General features: G+C 46.6%; 1 protein-coding gene across 2 annotated transcripts in view; it reads left to right on the forward strand.

The window, feature by feature from the left end:
• LOC148009144 (uncharacterized) overlaps positions 1-22,934 on the forward strand; it is a 142,768-nt gene extending 119,834 nt beyond the window's left edge. Inside the window, exons 5-8 of one of the 2 annotated variants that reach the window (XM_087673764.1) lie at positions 9,687-9,774; positions 18,517-18,650; positions 22,297-22,399; positions 22,483-22,934. In XM_087673764.1, coding sequence (XP_087529890.1) covers positions 9,687-9,774; positions 18,517-18,650; positions 22,297-22,399; positions 22,483-22,487 — 330 coding nt within the window. In that variant the 3' untranslated portion in view covers positions 22,488-22,934. The remainder of the gene's footprint in view (positions 1-9,686; positions 9,775-18,516; positions 18,651-22,296; positions 22,400-22,482) is intronic. The other variant, XM_087673763.1, reaches the window with a different exon arrangement.
• Positions 22,935-24,328: the final 1,394 nt, after the last annotated feature.

Genomic DNA, 24,328 nt, shown 5'->3' on the forward strand with positions numbered 1-24,328 from the left:
TTTTGTTGAGCTCGATGCATCAAGATAAGATCATACTTGACTTGTGTAATCTCGTAAAATTGAGGGACTCCATGGTAGTCGGATGACTCTTTGGCAAAGTCAGATCTTTGCATAGCAGGTTGTGTGACCCACTTTGGCTTGAATGTCTATGTATTCGGCTTGGGAGCATCATGATGTGGTGAAGATGTGTTTGAAGTTAACTTCCCGTATGGTTTTGGCTTTTGCGAGGAGCTTTCAGATCAAGGCCAATGTTTATTTGAGAGTACTTGGCTCTAATACCTTGTAAAGAAATATCCTAACGCAGAAACACAAATAAAAGCATATGACAAAGCATAAACTCAACACAGAATAGAGTTAGGGTTAGGGTAACTCAGAGACAATGAAGACACTAAATGAAAACATGAATGAATACTAAATATACAATGCTCATGCAACAAACAAACCGTGCAAGGAATGAGTACTGAACCTCGAAATCTCTATCTGGATAACCAAAGTAGGGGTAATGAGCTGGAGTGTGTATCGTACTCCTGATAGATCTCGAAACACAGCAAGGCAGTCTCCAAGATGTCAGACAACAGCAAACACAACAATGGATGATGCAAGGTCAGTGTTAGATAGGGAGAGGAGAGAGAAAACCAGCAAATGTAGCCGCTGATGATGACATGGCAGATTGATGGCAGCAAAATGCAGGTTTGATGATGTGGGCAGCTGATGGCAGCAAAAATGCAGGTATGATGAAGTGGCAGTCTGTACAACAGTGAATCATAAACACAATAGTTCAACAGGTGGCCACTTGTAGACAATGTGACTGATTAATAAATGCAGCAGAATTTGTGCAAGACTCCAAACATGTTCTGGATGGATGGAGACAATGTTGGGTAGCTTCTATTGAGATGTTCTTTGTGAAAGGGGTGTGGGCAACAAAGCTAGATCACCTGAAACTTGCAAAAACGAGATTGAGATTCAATAGAGGGCAGCATGCCTCTTTATAGAAAGTTTCGAACTCTTGAGAGTGTAGAGTCTCTCCTTGTTTTAACTCTCTCGAATCGATCATCATTTTAGGGTTTTTACATTAAATAAGCTTTTTGGGGCTATTCAAGAGGCTAATTAGCATGTAATGCTTGAAGGAGTAATGTAGACACAATTAGACTCGCACAAAAACAGGTTGTATGAACCTACTAGTGGGCTTGATTGTGAAGAGTTCGAACTATGGTTGTGTCTCGAGTGGATAGTCTTTCCTCAATTGAGAGGTAATTAGGCTCACTAATAGAGTGTTCCAATTGAGGTGAACCTTGTAAAGGAATATGAGACAGAGAAGAGTTGGGCCTTGGCAAACGATCCCTAAAAGAAAGGTTAGTAGATGGAGCCTTGTCCTCCAAATCAAGATCATAATGCTTCAATAGAGCCTCTATTGAAGGAATAGCTTGAGAAAGCATCGGAGGATCTAAAGATGAAGTGGTCTGAGCCATTGTGAATTAGCATGTGACGTATAGTGTAATCAAGGACAAAACCAAGCAATCCATGATTTTTTCTTTTTTGCAAATAAAATGTGGTTGATTATATTACTCAAAAAAATTGATTACAATGGAGTGCTCATGCTCAACAGATTAGTTGGAGTTGATGCAAAGTCACAAATACATCATGAATACAAGCCTTTCAAGGCAGTCTGGGGGGGATGGGGGCAAGAAGCCATGTAGGGGGGATGTATCGCCATTTGGGGCTGCCTGCTTCCATCACAAAAAACAGGTCTTGGCCACCCGAGGTTTGCATAAAATGACTATGGAGTTCCTGACGAGCCTTGGACTCGCCTTGCACCTGATTCCAACGGCTGCGGAGGGAATGGATGATGGAGGTCCAGAGTTCTGCTAAGGTCGCCTGTGCTGAAAGTCTCTCTCTGCCAAAAGTCTCCTGACACCGCGCCTTCCAGATATGCCATCGAGTAAGACTCCCTATGATCTCCCATACCTCGGAGTAGGCTCCAGTACTTGAAGGATGGATAGCGCCTCTAAGCCGACCACTGTGCAGGACCTTGCCTCGATGATGAAAATTGTGTTCTACATACCGGCCTTATACAACAGGTGCCGGCCCTGGCTGACTGCTTGTCAACAGAAAGCTCCCCATGAAATATATCCAAGGCTAGGTGCTATACAGTGAAGGATGCGGCGTGCTCTTCTCCACACGAGCTGCGCCTCCTCACATGACCAAAGACAGTGCTTGGGGGTTTCCAGAGGTTGCTGTGTGCAGCGCTTAGAACCTCCCTCCTTCTACATCTGGGCAAGCCAACTTTCCACCGCCAAGCCTCCATGTACCATCAGCCATAAGAAGTACGATACCCTTCTCGGTCTCTAGCTATCCCATAGGCGGTTCCAAAAGGTCCGTCGGAATGGCTCCGTGATGCTGTGCTCCGCCTAGTACTTGCTACGTGATGGCGCCCAATCCATGTCCTCCCGCATCAATACATGTTTGCCAATCCTGGTAGTGTATTCCAGGAATCTCCGTTGCTTCTTGGCGGCTGCTGTGGCTGGCCATAGCCACTCTCCTGGATCCCACTCCAGCTCATCAAGTGGTCTGCCCTCCCAGATCCAAAGGCACCACTCCCTGAGCTCCTTCCAGAGAACATAGGGATCCAGTTGCCATGTCTTCCTCTGAAGGCCCACCACCCGAATCCTCCTCCACGAAAGGGCAACTAATCCCTCATCTTGTTGCCCTCTATCAAGGGCCAAACGCTCCCGCTCCCGAACAGTGAAGAAAGTCCCTTGTGGCACGCCGCCCACTCTACCTGCTACCTGTAGGGGGATGCCTGCTGGTGAGAACCTAGCTACCTATACCTCGTCGGGCTCTATCGGCACTCGTGTCGGGGGAGCAAGCCACTCCAGAGGTATTGCTATGTCTATCTCCCTTTGCCTCAACTCCACTCCTCTCTGGCAGCCTGATACTCGCTGCAACATCTCCTCGTCTGCCATCTTGTACACCTCCTGCCATATCCTGATAGTACGAGCTGGCCTGGCCTCCCAACCAGCCCACTAGATGTGGGGGCACTCGCCAATCTGTGCCCCTTCTCGATCTTTGACTTGGGGATTCCAGATCATCGGCTGACGGTCTATCTCCTCCTGGCAACCTGGGGGGCTCTGGATTAGGGCCTTACTGAGGCCCTGCCACACGCCGAGTAAGCTGTGTAGGAAAGGTGACTTGGGGGGGGAGGGGGGGTGATCTGGGCTGACGTGAAGATCTATCTCAGGGACAGCCTCCACTCACCGCCGAGCCTCGATCTAGAGTCTTGAAGACCCTCTTGTAGTAGGACCTTCTAGGTCTGCCCTCCCAGTGTGAGGCCGCGTACAACTAGCTTGCCCAAGAGGTCCATACTTTGAAACTCTGGGTCTATGATCCCGAGCCCTCCCTCTAACCAATGCCATATGATGGTTGCCCACGCTACCTTGGCCTGGGAATCCCTGGAGCCGTCGGACCCGGACCAAAGGAAGTTTCACACAAGGCGGCAAAGCCTCACTATGCAAGACGAGGAGAACACCAACACGAGGCAATATACCAGGCCGTCGCTAGGAGGACTTGGTTAACCACTAGGGCTCGGCCGGCTAGTGAGAGACGAGCTGTACTCCAATAGGTCAGCTTCCTCCGAATAGAATCGAGGACTGGAAGAAATTGCTGGGCGGGAGTGATGTCGAGTCCCACTTGGAATCCTAGGTACCGGACGGTTTGCCCTCTGCTCACCCATCTAAATCCAAGGTGGACGCCCCACTCTGTGCTAGAGTCCGGGTCTGTGAGAAAGCCAACCGACTTTCGCCAGTTGATTTTTGCTCTCGCTGCTGAACAGAACATCTCAAGGGCCAGCCTTACTCTCTCCAGCATCAGCTCATCGTCCTCTTTGTAGAGTGCTGTATCGTCTGCATACTCTGAGTCTAGCAACTTCGTCTCCTCTCCCACTGGAAGTCGGAGGCTGCGTAAACCGCTCACACGGGACCTGAGGAAGTGAGACATCGCCTGTGCAAAGAGTAGGAACAGGTACGGAGCTAGGGGGTAGCTCGGTCGGTCCGATTTCTCCAGCCGAAACTCCTCCCCACGCCTACCACCTATGAGAACCGTGCTGGTGGCAGATCTGTAAAGTGCAGAGACCCCGTGAATCCAAGCCTGTGGGAAACCCAACCTCGCCATGGTGCCCTCTAGGAAATCCCAATCCACCCTGTCATAAGCTTTCTCAAAATCCAAGAGATGTACGGCTAGTCTCTGCCCACCGTGCTGAGCCCACTCTGTTGCCTCAAAGAATGCAAATACATTGTCTTGGATGCTTCTATCCTGGACAAAGCTTGTCTGTGTGTCATGGATGATGCCTGACAGCACGGGGCATAGTCGCCTACCAATCATCTTTGCCAATGCCTTATAGGCCACTGACAATAAGGTGATCGGTCTCCATTGGGAAAGCTCCAGTCGATCTCCCCCTTTGGGGAGAAGACTGATTGATGAGGCCTGTCGAAAGGCTCCCTGGCATTTGTCGTGAAGTGAAAATCTCCTGAAAGGCCATTAGGAGAGGGTCCTTCACCACTTCCCAGTAAGTAGTAAAGAAGGCCTTGGAGAGGCCATCCTCTCCCGTGCATTTTTGCCCGTCTTGTGTATGGAAAGCCTCTTCTAGTTCCTTCTCTGTGAAGGGGGCTAGGAGGGAGCGTCCCATCTCCTCTGTGACGAGGGAGGGGATGTGATCCTAAACCTGATACCTACATCGTTGTCCTCTATCTGAGGTTGTCTCCTGTTGGAAAAGGCGACCGTAGTGGTCAGTGGCAATCTCCATCACCTCGTCTGGGCTAGAGCGAGTCCTCCCATACTGATCTCGGAGGATGCGTATCTGTTCTCTTGAGGTGCGAGGCTGGTGTACCTGAGAGAACTCCCTGCACATCGTATCCCCCTTCCGCGCCTAGAAAGCTTTTGAGGTGCGGAAGGAGAACTCTGAGCGCCTGTCCTCTAGGCCCGCAATGGTTGCTCGTGCTCGCACCTCCTATGCGTGGAGGGTGGGATCCCCGGGTGCCTCCTGTAGTAATCTCTGCATGGCTGCAGGTCCCGTCAGAGTGCTCTCTCCTCTTCCCAGCTTTGCTGCTTCTCCTGTATGGCTGCCTCCTGTCAGATTTTGCTCGATTCAGCTAGGACCTTTGGAACCTCCTCTGCAATCCGATCCCTCCTGCCCCATTCCCTAGTCCAAAGATGCTCTATCTGTCTCGTCACCTCCTCCCTCCTATAGATCGAGTCAAGGATCCGACAGGATCGTGTGTCTAGGGCAGATGCTGGGGGGTCTAGTGTTAGGAGAACTGGGCAGTGATTGGACAATGTGGTGCCCGCCAACTATCCTATCTGGCCTCCACGAAAGCCTCCCCACTCTCCCACATAAAATCTGTCCAACCGCTCCAACAGGACTCCACCTAACCGCATGTATCCCCAAGAGAAGTCCACCGACCTCTCCCTCCTGTGGAAGGCAGGGTCTCTCTAGATATCGCATGCACCTACTGCCAGTAAAAATACCTCCCATGCCTCCTGCTCCTCCCCGGCCATGCCCTGGTAGTTTCTACCTTTGCCCTGTTGGTCCTCCAACGCCTCCAAGTTGTTGAAGTCTCCTCCAACGATCCAGGAGTCCACCTCTGGGAGTCCCTTTGCGATCTTCACCCAGAACCTACTACATGCCCTAACCTCTGTAGGGGCATAGACATTGAGGACTCCTATGCACGAGCCCCCAATGTCCAGTTTGATCCATAAAACCCTCCCTGCCACTACCGTCCCGTGGTCTTGTACACAGGCGGTGAGACTCGGGCCGATAGAAGTGCATACACCTCCACCCCTGCCGTGGGCATCTATGGCGTGCTCCCAGTAGGCGCGGGAGCTGCTCGGGAGTATCTTTCTTACCCGTGGGGCTTGGGTGGGCGTGAGCTTGTGCTCCTGTAGAAGTAGGATGTCGATCTGTCTGGCAAGGGCAACCTACAGCTCTTCCCGAACAATCAACTTCCTAGAACCATGTGCCCATTGTAGTGGAGATTGTTCACATTCCATGATGCAAGGTGTAAGCTCATGGGGACACGTGTGACTGACCGAATAGGTATCTATTCGGTGTGGAAGCTGCTGATGAGGAGGAGAAACTATGAGGCATGCAAGTGCGCTTTGCCGCTTGACTGGATGGAGAACTCCAATCCCCCATGGTAGCCCTCGATGGACCATAGGGGTGATAGATGCTCCAGGTGGTACTATCAATGTGTCAATCAGCCATGCTGAGAGTCGTGACTCTGTGCACTGGTAAAAACAGGCCGCCTGTGCCAGGGGCCACTCGATCACATCGCGCGGAGCTTTCCACTGTGGAGGGGCTCGAAAAATGATGCTCAAGTGTGGGACCTCAGTACCAGCCCACCAGTTAATGTCCATCGTATAGCTAGGCCACTGTTGCATGAGCAGTGCTAGTTCTTCATCTCCCATCCACTGGGAGATGTGGTCCTCCACCTGACTCTTTAACTCCTCCTCTATCTGTGTTGTCGTCCAAATCCCTAAGTGGGAGGACTGAAAGAAGAAGGTGTAGTTTGGTCCATCCAGTGGTGCTAGTAGATGGACCTTGCCCCTCCTTAACTTGCGAACCACGAAGATCCCCATGTCTAGAGGTAATGGGAACTCTCCGTGCTTCGCAACTCTCAGGTAGGACCATGGGCCACTGCAGAACTCCTGTGGCAAGAGCTATGCCTGTCTCGGGAAAGTGTGACGGGCGGCAGGGGCAGATGAGCTGGTGGTTGTATGGGAAGGGGAGGACTGCTGGTGCGAGGAGGATGTAGGCGTGTGGGGCTCATCACCTCCTATGAGAGGGGGGGAGGGTGGTTCTGGGGGGGATCACCAAAACCGGGGGTGGATTGGGAAGGGGGGGGGGGAGGGGTGCTCAACAGGGGAGGTGGTGGGGGGGAAGAAGATCAAGGGATGGTGGAGGTGCATGGCGGGTGGGGAGGGGGGGGGGGGAGCAGGGCTCGAGTCAATGGGGTGGGCATGGGAGGTTGGGGAGGGTGGGTGTGGGCTCTCCGGTGCGGTAGTGTGTGGCGCGGGTGGTGGACGTGGGGTGTTGCGGCCTTGTCGGGTGGGGCAGGCAAGGGGGAGCTGCGGAGTGCTTTGCTGAGGGGGCGTCGCTCGCCCTCCTGCTTCCTGCTGAGGAGCCTATGTTTGCGGAGCTGGTTGCGGCCCCCCCTACCGTCTCCCTCTCTGTCGTCTCTGGACCCGTGTGAAGCTGTTAGCATCCACCTGTGGGCCTGTCGACGGAGCCACCTTGCCTCCGAAGCGTGTATAGTCAACTGCATGATGCCCAAAGTCATGTCAGCGTAGACACTGCCCTGGTTGCCCGGTCACAATGACTTGTTGCCTAAAAGAATGACCTCCAGCCTCGATCTCCAGGAACTTGGGTATACTCTTTGTGTCTTTCACGGCCACCCGTACCTTGGGGACTCCTACAGCTGCCACAACATCCGTGAAGGAGGCAAGGAGAACTGTGCCGAATAGTCGACCAAAGTCCTCCATTAAGTGGCAGTACTCTACGGTTAGTTCGGGAAAAAGTAAAGTGACTGGGTGTCGGAGAAAAAGCTGTGGAGCTCAAATGACTCCACTGTAAAGCCGCTGTACCAGGGGACCATGTGAATGACCCCCTTCGTCGAGGCATAGGGCGAGCTCTCCACTAACTCCTGAGTTGTGTCCGCAGAGGAGAGACAAACCATGAAGATCCCAGGGCCCATGAGGACAGCCTCCATGATCTGCGCTGTGCCAATGTGCAATGTGGAGTGGAGCCAGTCCCGAAGTTGGGCCGTGATTGGAGAGTGACCTACTACTTGGCCAAAAATCGCCGTTTCTTTAAGCTCCAGCTCAGTGGCACGGACGGCCAAAAGCTGTTCCTCAGAGAGGACAACGTGCAAGGTATTTGATTGGGGGGCACTCACAGAATGCACCGGTGTCTGACCAGAGGTTTCCATTGCGCTTCCCTACTAAGAACCTACCAAACACACTGCTGTATTGCCAGAGGGGGGGGAGTTGCTACAAATGGAGGGAGCAGCACGGGGGGTGCTGTTTTCCGGGCGGTGGAGGGGGTGCTGGAGTCCACATATGGCCGGCTCCCTACGGGGACAAGCAGGTGGCCTATCAGGCGGGGACAAGGTTGGGAGGGGGGGGGGCAGGAGGCATGAAGAGAGATATCAGGTGGGAAGTGGGGGGGGGGCAGGAGCATGAAGAGAGATATCAGGTGGGAAGTGGGGGGGGGGGGGGGGGAAGGTGGAACAGCGCGCCAGGAGAGGGTGGGGTGCAGTGCGATGGTAGGCAAGTTGGAGGAGGGGGGGTGCGGGGGAGGCTATGGCGGCCAGGAGGGGGTATGGTGATGGCGTGTCCGGCGGGGGGGAGAGTAGGCGCGAAGGCGGGCAGAAGCGATGGTGGCAGGCAGGGGGTGGGGGGGGGGGGGGGGTGGGCACACGATGGCAGCTAGGAGGGTAAAGGGTGATGGCATGATAGGAAGGGGGGACGAGGAGGTGCGATGGCAGGCAGCAACGTGTTGGCAGGGAGCCGTTCGATACATGTGCAACATTTACTTAATCATAAGCAATCCATGATAGCCTTAGGTAACTCTTTAAAAGAACATTGGTTGTGATACCATGTGGAGATATGCTAGGGTTTGTAAAAGAAAATACCACAAAAGCACAAATGCAAAACTGTAAAACACAAATAAAGAAGAAATACAATTATGAAGCAAATGAATAAATGCTGTAAATGAAGGAAAGAGTGTACAAGATGCTCAATGGGAGTCTTGTCCAACAGCCTGTGGCTCTCATGGGAGCAGGCTGAGGGAGGATCCCAAGTGCTGTAACCACCAATTAGATCTGCGATGATGCTGAAAGTGGAAGGGCAGGAGGCTGGAAATCAAAATGTAACAGTCTCTACGGCAGCAACTAGTAAATGCAGCAATGTAACTGCCTGAAGATGATGGCAGCTGATTGCTGGAGGTTGTAGGAAGTTGGATGACAGCAGAGGAAGGTGAAGACAATGCTGGCTGGGCTTGCACTGCAGTAAACATGGGACCTAGGGTACAACATGCACTAGAAATGGCTGGACAGTAGGGTGGCCTGCTCAAACTGTCAATGTGGCTGTCATGAGGGGTAGAAACCGGTCACCAGCAGCTGGAATCCTAAACCATACAACTTGTAGTTACTATATGCAACAGGACTATCTCAGGTGGATTAATTGTTACATAATGTTGATACTGAAGGAAAGGGTGTTCCTCTTCCAATCAAGTAGGTTATTCAAATATTGGGTGTCCCTAGTCATCCCATGTTCCCATTTAATTACTGCTTGCATAGCAACTGAATTTCCAGTCATGAACACATTTACTGAAATGGAAGTTTGCTGCAATAATTTGTGTAGGAGGCTGAAATAATGCTGCTCAACTCATGCTTTCATTTCTCCAGTCAATGCTCTTCATGTTAATGTTTATGTTTTCCTGGATGCCAAGGCTAATGTTTATATTTAAGCTGAATTTCATGTGTTCATCTATGTCATAGATTCTTAGGGTTAATTGCGAGGTCTGTTTTATTCTGCCTTTTTCCAGAGATGGCTTAAATGATCCTTTGTTTTTCATGAGTTGTTGACCTTCAGAGAATTTCACCTCACTGACTTGCATTTCAAACCTTTTGTAGGTGGCAAACCATCTAGAAAAAGCAGTAGCTGGCCTGCAGAGACAGCCTTTAAAGGTACTGGTACAGGTCAACACCAGTGGAGAGGAGTGTGAGTACTTAGAATTTCATTTCTCCTCATATCCAGTTTCCTTTTGCATGTTCCAGTCCTTGGAATGTCAATGTCAGGGCAATTATGATATATATTACTTGAAGAGCAGTCGGTGAAAATTGAATGGAACGTATGATGGATTCTGTTTTTAAATATAATTTGATGTATCAAGAATTCTCCAACCCAGCAGAGCTTTTCACAAAGCTTTTACTCCTGAATTTTGGCACGTATACATTTGAGACTAAATATATAAGAGAAAGTGGGATTGCTGATAGGAAATGGATGTTTGTGGCTGTCTTTGACTAAGCTACTATTGTGATAGTTTCTGTATTCCTCTTTACCGAAACCTGTAAATGTTTTTGATCCCTTAATGTGCTTTGGCGATTTTAGTATGCAACCAACCCCTTTGATAGTTAGCAAGCTGGGCCTGTTCTGGCCTTGAGATGAGGTTTCTGTATGAATCCATATGACGCAGGCATATCGAAAGTCACTGGGCAGGTCAAAGACCATGCTGGAGGAGCTAATTTAAGCCTTAAAGCATGAACAAGTCAGTGGGAAGGTCACAGACTCTAGAAAGGTTAAATCATTATTAAATACGAAGACTTCAATGACAAATTTAACTGCCAAATCCTCTTATTGTTGGATGGAGCCGACGCAGTACAAATCATTCAAGGCTCTTTGTGTACTGTTGTCTAGCATGAGGCTCTTCCACCTTTTGTTTCATCTTCTTTTTCCTCTTTTTTTAGGAAGCTTGACTAGTAAGAGCCTTGGATCTTTGAGAATTGGTACCCTTCAATTGCTCCTCTTGGTCAAAAACCATAGGAACTAGCTCCTCCCACTTAAGGGTCTTTGTCTTGAAGCAATCAAGGCAGAATAGAATGCACTGAATCCAGGGTGCAACTATGACAACAAAGTAATGGCCATGTCCTTGAAGGTGATTGCCTTGCCTACATTTTGAACCTCCATTTATAGCCATCGAAGCTTTTTCACATACTTACGCATGGATGCAGACTTACTTGGGCTCAAAGTCTACATTTACACCTCCAAAGGCCCTCTTTATAATAGTCATCTTGTTATAGAGCTGATCTAACTTCAAAGTCTCCATTTGTACCTCCAAAGTCCCTCTTTATGATAGTCATTCTGTTATAGAGCTGATCTAACTCCAGCTGCATCTCTTGGGCATTGCTCAAATGCTTGATATGAGCTCTCACAACTGGTGTGCAAGTGAGAAAGAATGAGCGAATGCAGGCATTTAGCTTGTCCTACTTGGCCAGTATCTTTGCTAACTCCGCTTTCTTTGAGGGAAAAAGTTTGGAAGCATCATTGAGAGTCGGACAGTCAATGGCCTCAGTCACAAGCTCCACCAAATCATAAGACTCCAAGATGGCAAGCATTATCACCCACCAAATACGGTAATTCTCCCCATCTAGCTTTTGATCCTATGGAAGAGCCAATAGCACTAGGACCTTATAGTCCATGATTGTCAGAAACTCCATGACGATTTCAGAAGACATGGTCACTTGAATAACTTGCACAAGGAAATGGGTAGCCCCCTTAGACTCCTAAAGGCATCTTGCTAGGACTTCCGTTGCTCGTCTTGAACTTGCTCTAATTGTCAAAGGTGATTAAAATCGGAAAACTATTGTGAAACTTGAAAGCATAGCCTTTCCTCGTTCACGAACAACTAATCCTGCACAAAAGCAACAAAATCACTTCCTTTTTCATGCATCTCAGCTTGTGTCAGCCTTGTATCGATGCACAGCCCTCCCACTCACCCTTGAACACTGAAGCCATAGACTTGGTATCATGCTGAAACCTGCTCTTTAGATCTGCCCATGATCAATCAGCCCTTCAACGTTGCTCTAATACCATGTCAGAGTGTAGCAAATGAAGAAATGTATGGTGAGACTAAAAGAAAGAAGTGAACATGGAGAGCCAAATCTGATTACCAAAAACTGTTGTCCTGACCTGCTCCTGTACAATGTGATGCTGCAAAAACTGCCCTAAACTGCTCTGTACATCCTTGTGCCCATTCTAGGGGTGACCAAATCTCTAATAGAAGCTCCTTATGTAGTGAAGAAAGGGGGTGAATTTGCACACACACACACACACACACACACACACACACACACACAGAGTTTAAAATGGGAGGGGTTATAACTTATCATGTTATTCATTTAAAAAAATTGGGGGTTTTGGGGGGGCAGGGGTGCTTGTGCTGTTGCATATGAAGGAGGGGTAGGGCTAGTACTTACACATGAAGATGGGGGGTGGGTGTTAGACTACGTGGGTATTGTTGGTTGGATGAGGGGATGGGGGAAGGATAACATGCGGTGGAGAAGGTGTGGCAGACGGTATAGTAGGAGAGTGAAGCCGGGAGGGGGGGTGATCAATACTAGGGCCTTGGCATGTTACACCTATGGAGAAGGAATAGGCCATGGACCACTGTGCGGCTCTATGTAGGGTACATGTGGGTTGTGGAGGCCTTTTGACATCATCAGCAGGTGTTGTGTAGGGCTCCTTCACAGTTGTGTAAGAATAGGTGAAAACAGAGGGACATCACGAGAGAGACACTGAGAATGAAAGAATGAAAGAAATATTAACGTCTGCAATCTTGAAATGGTCCAAGGCCACTCTACTAATGTGTCAAGGGGCGAGTCTCCTATGTCTCGCAATAACGGCTTTGATCTGACTATGGTATGGGCCTCTTAGTCTTTGGCTAGGTGGTCGGGGTCGTTGTGCTCTACAAAGTGCAATGGCTCGGTCTAATGTGACTCCACAGCATGATGTAGATATGGTCTGAATAGATGGGGCTGGATTTGCTAAGCTAGTGCTACCTATGGAATCTCATCTATGAAAGAAGTCTGTTAGTGGCCTCTACCTGGGTCCTTCTAGGTGGGGTGGTCTCCTATCTTGTAACAATGTTGTGTGGTGCCTCTGGAGCTCTAGGAGGAAAAGCCCTAAGCATCTTTGGTCCTCATACTCCATGACATGTTGAAGAGGACAGAAGAAACAGTGGTATCTCCCTCGTATATCATAGTAGACTGTGTATCTACGTATGTAGTGTTCCTTCGTCTCTGCCTCTCGACTATAGAGTTGACATATCCTCTCCTCTGCTTTAATATCCATCTATCTACTTGTCTTTGTCAAACAATGAATCCATCCTCTGAGAGGTGTAGAAAATGATCTTGGTAATGCTCCATCCTAGATCCTAGAGGGATAGGTCGTTGGATCCAAGTTCTCCTTGTTTCCACTCTCAAAATGTCAGCTCTAATGATTGAATTCAGCGCAGATCGAGTAAAGGGGAGTTTAGGGCAATCCAAACTATAGTCATATGGGGGGAGCCGATTGATGTCTAGCCCATGTAGGTTTCATCCATGTTGTCATCTATGAGTACCAACAATCTTTCTCCCCTTCATGTGCTAACTTTTTGGAAGAGGCCAATGCCAATCTAGAGTATCTATGATGTGGGAGCTCCCATATCTTGTGCATGAATGTCACCGCTCTGAAGAGTGCCTCTACAACCATGGGTGTTGCCCCTAGCTCCGCTCTAATGATAGGATGTGGTGTAGAGGCCTTACACCTGATCATATGTGATATCATCATTATCAGTAGTCTTTGTATGTGATCCCAGCCATCATAGTGTTCTCTCTGCCTCTGTGTGATCTGTGAGCAGGGTGAGTCATCTATGGTATAAGCTGTGACCCCATATTTCAGCTCTGTACAAGAGGATAGGAGTGACTGAGGTGTCAAACAACCATAATTTTGCACGGGGCTCTTGAAATTATACATGAGTGCACTGACTCTCAAGGCCCCCAAGTGCTGCATAACCTCTTGCTAGTCGGGCTTCAGAGACCAACTCTCGAGGAATCCCTCACAAACAGCCCTATTGAACATTTTAGCCAGTATGGGTGCTAGTATGTCACATGTATGTGAGAAGTGCTTTGCTACTACACCATCCTCATCTTGTGCCTTTCCATTTTGCAGTCTATAAATTGCTTCTCTGACCATCATACTAGTGAAAAATGCCCATTGTTTTGGCCTGCAGGCTTGCGGAGGCTGTATGCATGTTTGTCCTTGTACATCATACAGCTGTCTTCCATAATGCAGCCAAGCATCAGGCAATGTAATTTGTATAGGGGGTTTCCTTTCATGAAACATTCTCCATGTCCTTTTGCTGTCCTACCCCAAGGATAGCTGATATATTTTTGTCTGAAGCTTTGCCAAGTTAGTATGCTCTTCTTTTGTACAAGGCATTTGAAAAGTGTCCTTGCTTGACGGTGTGTTTGAATGCCTAAAGCAATTCCCTTTTGTAGTTGTGTGCGAATGTCTTTGCATTCATCATCATACCAATCATTTTGGGGGGGACTGTAGAGCGTGGAGGTTTGCCTGATGATACGGTGTATGGGACAGAGCCACTATATATATGTGAGGTCTTCTCTGCAAAGTGGTATCTGGGGTTCCTAGGGGGTATGATAATGTATCTCTCATACATCTAGAGTAGACTGAGAAGGTTAAGATGGCATGGCTAGCTGCTATTCCAATGGGGCACCCCGAGATCTCAAAGTTTCTAATGTCTAGTATCAATGTTGGTGAACCCATCAAGTAATCCTCTATACTTGCTCTTCGCTTGTGGTTCCAACATGCCAAAGCGTTTGATCCTGGCGAGCATGAGAGGCCATTGAGAATGGCTAATCCATGTGCATTGCCCAAAGCTAGTAAGTGTGTTCCATAGGTGTTCATTTTTGTATTTGGGTAATAGCACATCTCCCAAGTTGGCATATTTCATGATATCTTTGTACAATACATCAAATGGTGATCCATCTTGTGGAGGATATCTTGAATTTGTAGGTGGAAAATAGCATATAGTAATGAAAGTATCATGTGTTCTTTCTGTGTGTATCTTGACCCACATGTATCATGCATCTTTGTCTTTTTGTGTCACTTGCACTACATCTTTGAGGTCTTTATGAAAGAGTATGGTCACGCCTCCAGAACCCCTAGTGCTACCGGGCTTTCTAGCATGTGGGTGGAATGCACTCTTCCATTTGTACCCATGGACATTTGGCAATTGACCCCCTTTACATTGATGTGTTTCTGTATACATGACTATATCCATATTTCGAAATCTATCCTCAAAATATCCATCATCTAGGCGTCATGCTGCATTACAGTTCCATATTGACATCCACAAAGAGAGAGAGAGAGAGAGAGAGAGAGAGAGAGAGAGAGATTAACGACTTGTGAGGCAAAATCAGCCCAAGAGACAAAATCATGTACAATGTTGATTGTCACTGGACATCAAATGTGATGTGTTGGAGTATGCTCAGTGATATACTGTAAAAGAAGCCAAGGTGGTATAAAAGACAAAATAGTGCTCGTATAGGGTGTTGTGTGGCTGAATGATACTCGTATATATAGTTGCACCCAATCAGGATCGGTGGTGGGTAGAGTATCTCATACATCGTGGATGAAATACTATGAGGGTAGCATCTGGCTGTGTCAATTGCTGCTTGTGTCACTGGCCGATCTCCCTCGTCTCTCTTTGATATAGCATTTGTGATACCCTTGTATCTGCGGGCAGTGTGTTGCTCTTATCTCCTCTGCTTTTTGGAATGCCACCCCTCTTTGTGTTGGTGTGTGTGTGTGGTCACTATATGTAAGAAATCATTAAGCTATGACTCGCATCCCCCTCTTTGTGTAGTGCCAGCCTGTAGTAGTGATGTGCAGAGCCTCTGAATGTCAACTAGGAACTAGCCTAGGTGGTGTTGGTGTGGGGACTCCATAACTAGTCTAAGTGAGGTGTCTCCTCCAAATAGCGTGGGGTGGTATCTAGCTCGGACTATGTTGTACACTTTGCATCTGTACTCATAGTGTTCCTCACTTTCTACCTCCTCCCGGCATAATCTACAAATTGGCCCAGCTCTAGGGATGTGGGCTGCTCTCTTGGTCTTGATATTGAGCTGGTGAGAGGATACCCTAAGCTAGGCAATTGCTACTCACCTCTCATGTACCATGTATACATCTAGGTATCTAGGTCTCTCAATGAAGCCATACATGGTAGTCTTCATGAAGTGATCTTTGTAGTAAGACATATTTGGGGAAAGGGGCTGCTTGGGTGATAGCCATGTATGTTGTATGTACAATTGGTAGAGATCCTATCGCATGACCAAGTTCCTCGCTGTGTGGGAGAGGTGTATGAAGGGGGAGTTAGGATCATATTGAAAGGGGGGAAGATGGTCCATGTTGATCCCATATCTTGTAAGCCACTGCTTGATTTGTGCATAGCATGAAGTCTCATGTCCTGGTTGAGCTAACTGCCTAGAGGCCTCGAAGGCCCTCCTAGGTCGTTTATCTGGATGCATGTCATGTAGTGGCATATGAAGTTGATGGTCTGAAAGAGGGCCTCCATTGTCATGGGGCATGCAACAAACTCGGCTCTAATAATCTCAAGTGGCATTGATGGTTTGCTGCGGATCATCCATGAAAGCATAATAATCTGTGGTTGCTCGATCGTGTCCATAGGTATGTAGCCAAGATAGGGGTCCAAATAGGTGCCCCATACATCATGGCTGGTGTGACTAGTGTGTCAAATAGCCATCTTTGTGTGCAAGGCTTCTACAAGTGTGCTTGGTGGAATTGTCTCTCTATCATGGCCAATACTGCATATCCTCGTGTGAGTCAGTTTGTGGCTGAATGTTCCATGGTGAATTTCCCAGCAGGTGTAGTGAAAGTGATCCCTAAGTAGACATATGAATCCACAGCCTCCATCTATCCAGCTCCTAGAGTGATACATAACCCCAAAGTTGCTCGTCAACTAGACATGCTTCATCATGTATGCACACATTGGATAATTAGTGCCATTCAATTTATCAGAGTTCCCAAATATGTTGGGCAAATCACTATGTACTGCCATTCCCTGCTGCGTACAATTGATTTTTCACAACAGTTGTGCTGCCAAATGTGTAAGTGTAGGTGTGTAGTATGAAAAGGCAAGGAAAAGGCCAAAAAACATAGAAATTTTCACACAATTGATAATGGCAAAGAAAAATTTGCAGCTGAAAAGGCTCCAATGCCTATGAATGTTGGTGTAGGTGTAATTGGCCACAATGTTGATGGATTTGGACAAATTTCACAAAAGCCCCAAATTTATTTGTAGAAATTTGGTAAAATTTGGTCTTGAAGATGAAAAGCCTCAAAATTTTGGCTGAAAGCTGTGGAATTTTTGTGCATGGAATACAAAATCGCCAAAACACATGATCCCGAGTGTATTGTGGTGGAGGGCTCATAGTTTGATGTGCCCAGGGGTGAGTCTATTATGCTTCAGAATGATGGCTTTGACCTAATTGTAGTATGGGCCCCTCATAAGTGGGTGTAGTGGTCCAGATCATCATGCCCAGTGAAGTGCAATGGCCTTGTCTATTAACAAAGAGATATTGTATCTTCAAGTTGACAGTCATCTGATGCCCAAATATCCAAGCTTGATATAAGGATGCCAATTGGATCCAGACCTTTGCGATGGTGTAGATACATCTTACATGCAGGAGCATAGAATATCTGTAGCTCGAAAAGTGAAATGAGAAGGCACTGGTGTCGAGCCGATCCCATGAAGTTGCCAAGTCCTGAGTTGCTTCAATATGGGGATCCATAGTTGATGTAGGACTATGATGAACTCCCATAGGTCAAAAGTGTCGAGGATGCATTTGACCTAGACAACCAGAGAAAATAGTTGTCTTGTCCAGTTTCTTGGAAGTGAGGATAGTCAGCTGAATTAGTGGTCTCATAATACTAGAGAAGGGGGGAGCAAGAAGAGAATGATATGAAGGTGGTCAAGAGAGAACGTGGTCATGGTCCACCTATTGATTCGTGTCACGGCTTTCGTCTCAATCTTGGTGGTATTTGCAGTGATCTTCATGGTCACGGCGGTCAATTGTTGAGTTTATAGCTTGCTGAATGTTCAGTTTGTCTCATTGTGCTTGTTAGTGTACAATTCACTGCCCTTCAGTTATTAATGACCAGTTTCAGTGTTGATGAGAATGTGTCATTGTGCAAGTGCTTACTATTGACCATGGATGATAGTAGAGGAATGACTTGAAGGTAAAGGACACTATTTGGTTCAACAACAAAAGCCATAAAACATCAACAAAATCATAAATTCGAGAACTATTACATGTACCAAGTTCTCTCTTATAACACGTTCAAAATTATTTGAGTAGTCCCTGAAAGCTTTATTAAGCTCACTAACTTTGCAATTTATATATGATGCATATTTTAGCTTGTCAGTATCTTTGGTTTTTAAAGAGGGTATTTTGTTTTTTTGCCATTGTACAATTACTTCTACCAAGTTCTTTCTCATAACATGTTAAAGTGATTTGAGTAGTGTTTGGAAGCTTTATTAAGTTCACTAACTTTGCAATTTATATATGATGTGTCTTTTCAGCTTGTCAATATCTTTGGTTTTCAAGGAGGGTATTTGTTTTTCTCACTTTAGTACAATAGGTGTCTTAGAGTGAAAGAAATCGATTGGCAATGTACTTTAAGAATGGTGTCAATTTTCATCTTCTGCCTTATCATGGGCTCATACGTCTTTTATTGGCATGTTGTTTCTTTTTGAATTGTCTTGTGATGCTTTGTCTCTTTCCTACCTTACCGATATTCTTTTCTTCTAGAGCTTAAAGTTCATGAAACATTGATACATGTGCATAAATATGATGATTTTTTGTTTTTTTTTCCTCTTTACAGCGAAGTATGGAGTAGAGCCATCACAATGCATTGACCTTGTCAAGCACGTGAAGTTTGAATGTCCCAATCTCCATTTTTCAGGTTTGATGACAATAGGGATGCTGGATTACAGCTCCAGACCTGAGAATTTTATGGTGAGGAGAATTTGATATTTCAGATGTTATTGATAAGTTCTTGTTTATATCAGATCATTTATGGTGATGATATGTCGATATTTTAGAAATATTGATAACTTTTTTGTCAATATCATATAAAAGGAAGCTCTTCAAAATTTCATATGATCTGTACTATTTCTAGAAAAGATGAATGAAAGTCAGGGTGGGGAGCTAGGGAGGAAGGGAAGGGGGGGAGGCCAAGAGAGAAAGAAAGAAAGGTCTATTTATCCATGCAGAAGGCCAAAATGGCCCATGAGACCTGAACATAGCACAACTGAAGTTGATATAGGAGAGTCAACATATAACCAAAAAAAGTAAATCACACCATGAACTTCTGGTGATGAGAGAAGTAAAAGAAGAAAGCCTGATACAGCATTTACTCATCCCTCAAAACAAGAAGCTTTTTCCATAAGTTCTTTCAAGTATTGGTATGAATGATTGTGACACTTGACTGAACTCCTCTGTGGGCGCTTGACTTGCATGCCATCGTGCATGGTTGTCTGTACCATGTATAGACTTATCCATATGGTATGACCTGTATGGTACCGTACCGTACGTATATGTATGAAAAAACATGGCCTTTTTGCCCACCACCTCCATCCTGTTTTGGATTGTGCCCATCATTGAGCAAGTGGTTCAAATGGCGACCATTGTCTTGAATCACCAATTCCATTGGCATGAGTTCACAACAAACACTATTGAAATGCTCGGACACAAGGTTTTTCTTTAACTTCTTGGTGCTAGGCCACCTCTTTACCCTTTGTCTAGGGTGTTTTGACCCTGTACTGCAAATAAGTATTTGTTGACCCTGCTTCTTGAGACCAAGTCCAAAGTGAAGCTCTTGCATGAAACCCATACTTTGATCTAGCTTCCATCATGGCATCAATCTCTACTTTGGCAATATGCATCCTCTTAGCCACCCATGTGCACTCTGGGTGTCCCTCTTCCTCCCTATGTTATGCATCCATTGAAGCTCTAGTAGTCCTCTTCCTCTCTTGAAAGCCGTGTCTCCTCTTGGTGGCCTCCTTTCTAAAGGAGGAGCTGATCTGTTGTGGGCTCTTGTCAAAGTCTCCTCTCCGTTATGGCATTACCTCTGTTGCTGCATGCAAAGGGAAAAGTTCTTAGAATATGCATCTTGAGTCCTCCCTTCTGCCTGCTCTTTTGGGTCCTCAACCTTCCCCACTTGTTGGGTGTCGAGGACCTACAATTGGATCTGCTTTGGGGACCATGCTTAGTGATCAGAGTGCTAGGAATGGCAGTGCATCCAAGGGCTGCCACATCTCTTGTGGTATGCTAGTGTTACCACCTTTGAATTGTTTGGTTTGCATAACTGCTATGATAAGCTGTTGTTATCTGGGGTTGTGGAATCTTTGGCTCCTGGGTGGCTAGAGTGTCTGTAGAGGCCATAGAAGGTTGAGGTGTTGCCACATGGGCTGCTGGTTGGAGGTCTCTAACCACTCCCCATTGTCCCTCTGCCTTTCTCTGTAGCTTTGGGCCTCGGTGCCTCTGTCCTTGTCCATCATCTATGTGCTCTTGCTATCGCTGGTGCCATCTCCTCTGTCTGGCATTGCTCCATCTCTGGCACTCTGCCTCACTCCTTGATGCTTGGATCTACCACCTCCCGTCCCAAAGGAGGCATGCCACTTTCATGTCCTAGGGCATTCTATTGCTAGATGTCCAATCATCTTGCAAGCATAGCACTGGCAAGGAAGTTGTATATATGAGACTAGGTGGGTAAAGGTAACCTGTGTGGATAGAGGGGATCCTGATCGTGTGGGGAAGGGTATGTAAGGACTCTATGGACACAATGACTTTGACAAATGGGTATTGCTGTGGGCCCTCCGAGATTCTGTTGCGAAAGTCTTCTCTCTCTTCATGACATGGTCCCAGTAAAGAGATTATGGTGGTGCCATCCCTGACTGATGAGCAGTCTTGATCGTCCACCTATCTGTCAAAATACACCATTAAGGACTTTACCTCTAGCAGACTGGTAGCAAGCGATGTCTGTATCTCTCAAGTGAGCTGAATTGGAGCATGAAGCATCACTTTCTCGGGAGTACTGCTTGTGCCCCCTTGGTTGGGGTGCCAGTGAGAGCCTGCTTGGATGGAATCCTTCAAAATGTGGGGTGTGAGAGGGGGGGGGGGGGGGGGGGGTGTGCGGTGATCTCCAACCAGTGTAGGCCACAGAAATGCCTGGAGGGCTGTCACTTTGTTCTTGAGTGCAAGCTCTGTGTTCGGAGTGAAGGGGATGGACTGGCAGCAATCTTGTGTGACTTGCTAGCTCCATGTGTCTATGGTGCTGATGCTTGATTGACTGGTGCTGAGCTTTGTTGTGGTAATTTGGGTGCCTGTTGAGGAGAGATGGACCGGCTTGGGTGAGGAAACGGACAAAGGCTGCTAGGGTGGAGGAAGAAGTGGAAGAGCTGTCCATGTTAGGAAGTGGGGGTAAGGGAGCACCTCAGCAAGCTACGAAAAAGGCTAAGCATCTGCTTGGGACAGCAGGCTGTGTTTAGTGATGGATGGGGTTGAGTGGCAGTGTTGCACAGGGGCACAATGGGATGGGTGGCAGGCAGGGCCGCAGGCTGAGTGGTGGCAGGGCAGGCAGGGTGGCAGGCTTAAGAGCCAGGGTAAGTAGGGCAGCAGTGTGAGTGGCTTGAGTAGGCAGGGCTGGGCTGTCTAGCGGGGTTAACTGGCAGGAAGGAGCAGGGCACAGTGTCTAATGGAGCTGTCTGGTAGAAGGGAGCAAGGCACGGTTGGCTGGTGGGGTTGTTTGGTGGGAGAGAGCAGGGCGGGGCTGACTGGTGCATTGGCCGCCTGGTGGGTCTGACTGGCAGGAGGGAGCAGGGCAGGCAGGGGCTGATTGGTGGAAGCAGGGTGGGGCTGACTGGCAAGAACAGACAGGGTGGCAGGTGTAACTAGTTTGCAGGGTAGGGTTGGCAGATCATGCTCAGGTTGAGCAGTTTTACAGAGCCATTCTCATCTCTGAAACTCCTGGCTACATTGATAATAGTAAAGCATAGCTTCCTTCCCTGTCCTTTGAAGTGTATCTCTCCTCCTAAGCCCCCAAATGCCCACCAAGTTGGAGCTACAATCACCATGTTAAGAAAAGCAATGTTCAACACTTACGCTGACCCAACACAAATCCATCTTAGTTGATTTTTTCTTTCTTTGTTTCTTTCCTTCTTCCTTTCAGTATTTGTGATTCATAGGATTTTTCAATGATCGACGAGGACGAGGAGAGACAAGGGCCTTGATTGGAGACACATCCTGAGCTTAGCTGTCCATCTTTGTGGCTTTTCCTACAGGTTTAGGGCCCTAGTTGAGGGTGTTGATTAGCATTGTGGCTTTCCCTAAAGCCTCCTTGCCTAGGTTTTCAGTTATTTTTTCATTTGACAAGTGACTGAATGGGAGACCAGAATCAACTTCCATTGTGCTAAATTGAGTAAAACACAGTAATACCATTGTTCCATAGCAGAACTAGGGTACCTTCCCTTGTTGAGATACCTTCCCTCGTTGAGATACCTTCCCTCGTTGAGATATATGCATGCTGGCAACCTTCAGAAGTTTTGCCTTCTTATTTGACATGAACAATTGCTTACCAAAAACTTTCTGGTTGTGTTTGCAGACATTGGCTGATTGCAGATCATGTGTTTCAAGGGAACTTGAGATTCCAGAGAGTGAGCTTGAACTTTCTATGGGGATGTCTGGAGATTTTGAGCAGGCTGTGAGTATGTACTACTATCAAAAGCATATGTCTGAGGATCAAATGATTCTAAGGACTAATGTTGGTGAACATGGATCTCGTTTGCAGATTGAAATGGGCAGCACTAATGTTAGAATTGGCTCTACCATATTTGGTCCACGAGACTATTCAGCCAAGAAATAATTGATCAATAGTAGAGGGTAGTTTACCTTCTTGGTTCTAGAAGCTGTGCCATATGTAAGCACTGAATTTAATCTACCCTCATATCATCCACACCAACTCTACAGTTTGGCTGAACTTATGTTGTCAAAAGATCCAGAGAGTGCAGGAGAATGATTCACCTGACAGTTCTTTGATATTCATGAAACTGCTACGATACATTTGTAAAACCATACTGAGAATAGAGCAGTAGCTCTGTATTTTAGCTAGGTTCTCCAATCACACTCTGCAGTATGCAAGCTCTCAGACTTATTATGTATTATACAGCTGTGAAATAGTTATCCAAGCGGCTCTGGCTACTTTCTGAAATAACACATTCAAGTATTGAATCCGATTTAATATAGCATGTTCACAAACTGAAATGTCTCTGCACTTTTTAATCCTCAATCTGAAGTGTAGCCGGAGATATTATTGTCAGACTTGACACAACACTGTGGTGGTAATAGTCAAATCCATGTGATAGCAATGTTTTCATAGTAATTTAGTGTAAAAATAATTTGCAGTGATGAGGCTTACAAACTCAATTAGATCCATCAACAGTCTTCAGTAACAGGTGTGGAGCTCCTCAAGCATTGTAGGCTGGTCATAGAGTATCTACATAGATGGGGTGGCTTATTCAAGAGGTCAGCAAGACAAATTTGTGAGCAGCTTGTATATTTGTATTTTTTTTTGTTGGTTTGGCGGGGGACAGGGGTGGGGTGGGTGGGTTGGTTTTACTATATGCAGGAGGTGCATATGATTTTGAGACTCCACCTGTAGGCCAAGGAGGTATGCAAAAAGGAGGAAAGCAGGCATTTTGTACCCAATTGGCGTATCATAACGTATGATCATGTCTTAGCAACCTTTGAGTTTGAAATTTTGGGTAGAGAAGATTGAATAAATAGATGCTTTTTTTCTGTTAATACTTTTTAAGTCTTAAGCTTTTGGGCCAATCATACTCGGGCAATATTTTGGTCTGCCAGTACGTGATTTGTTGGGAAATAAAAAGTTGAATCCAAAGATTAGCTTTTTAGGCAGACCTTCATTCTCCTAAATCTTAAGTTTGTATTTCAGCAAATTCTCTCTACTTTTAAGGAATGAAGAAAAGAATAAGAGATTTATAGCTACATGATTCATACTTGGGATCCAGATTGTGCTCCAATCAATATATTCGCGCTTGTGCATGAAACATGGAAACACATGAAAAAGATTGGCAATAATTACAAAGCTCTTTAATGGTCCCTTATGAGGCTCATTTCATCAACATAGGTGTTTTTGCTTTTATTGTGGCTAAGTTAACCCATGAAGTCTCCAAAAAATTTCTAGCCCTGCTCTTGAATTTCTTTTAAGCCAAATGCACAATGCTCTTGCTATTGGGACCTCTGCCCATATTAAGGCCTACTTACATGCTCCCTCACCTAGTGCACCACATGGTTTTCATAGATAAACACTTGTATAAAAAATGGTGTTTTTTTGGTTCTATACACACACACACTCTTTCTCTCTCTCTCTCTCTCTCTCTCTCTCTCTCTCTCACACACACACACACACACACACACACACACACACACACACACACATACTTGACAAGCAACTATGGAAAATGCCTTTCAAAGACTTTAAGGTGTGAGAAAGGTTTCTTGTTTATGGTCATTGGAGTATGTCAATGTCATGTCTCTTCTTACCAATATCCTTAGATGCTACCTTGATTAAGTAATCATCAAGAATACCTTCTTGATTCACTTTTGTAGAGGTA

This window comes from Lygodium microphyllum, unplaced genomic scaffold, assembly GCF_053477565.2.
Source record: "Lygodium microphyllum isolate KBCC unplaced genomic scaffold, Lygodium_microphyllum_v1.1.10 scaffold_37, whole genome shotgun sequence".
In the NCBI taxonomy this organism is placed as follows: domain Eukaryota; kingdom Viridiplantae; phylum Streptophyta; class Polypodiopsida; order Schizaeales; family Lygodiaceae; genus Lygodium; species Lygodium microphyllum.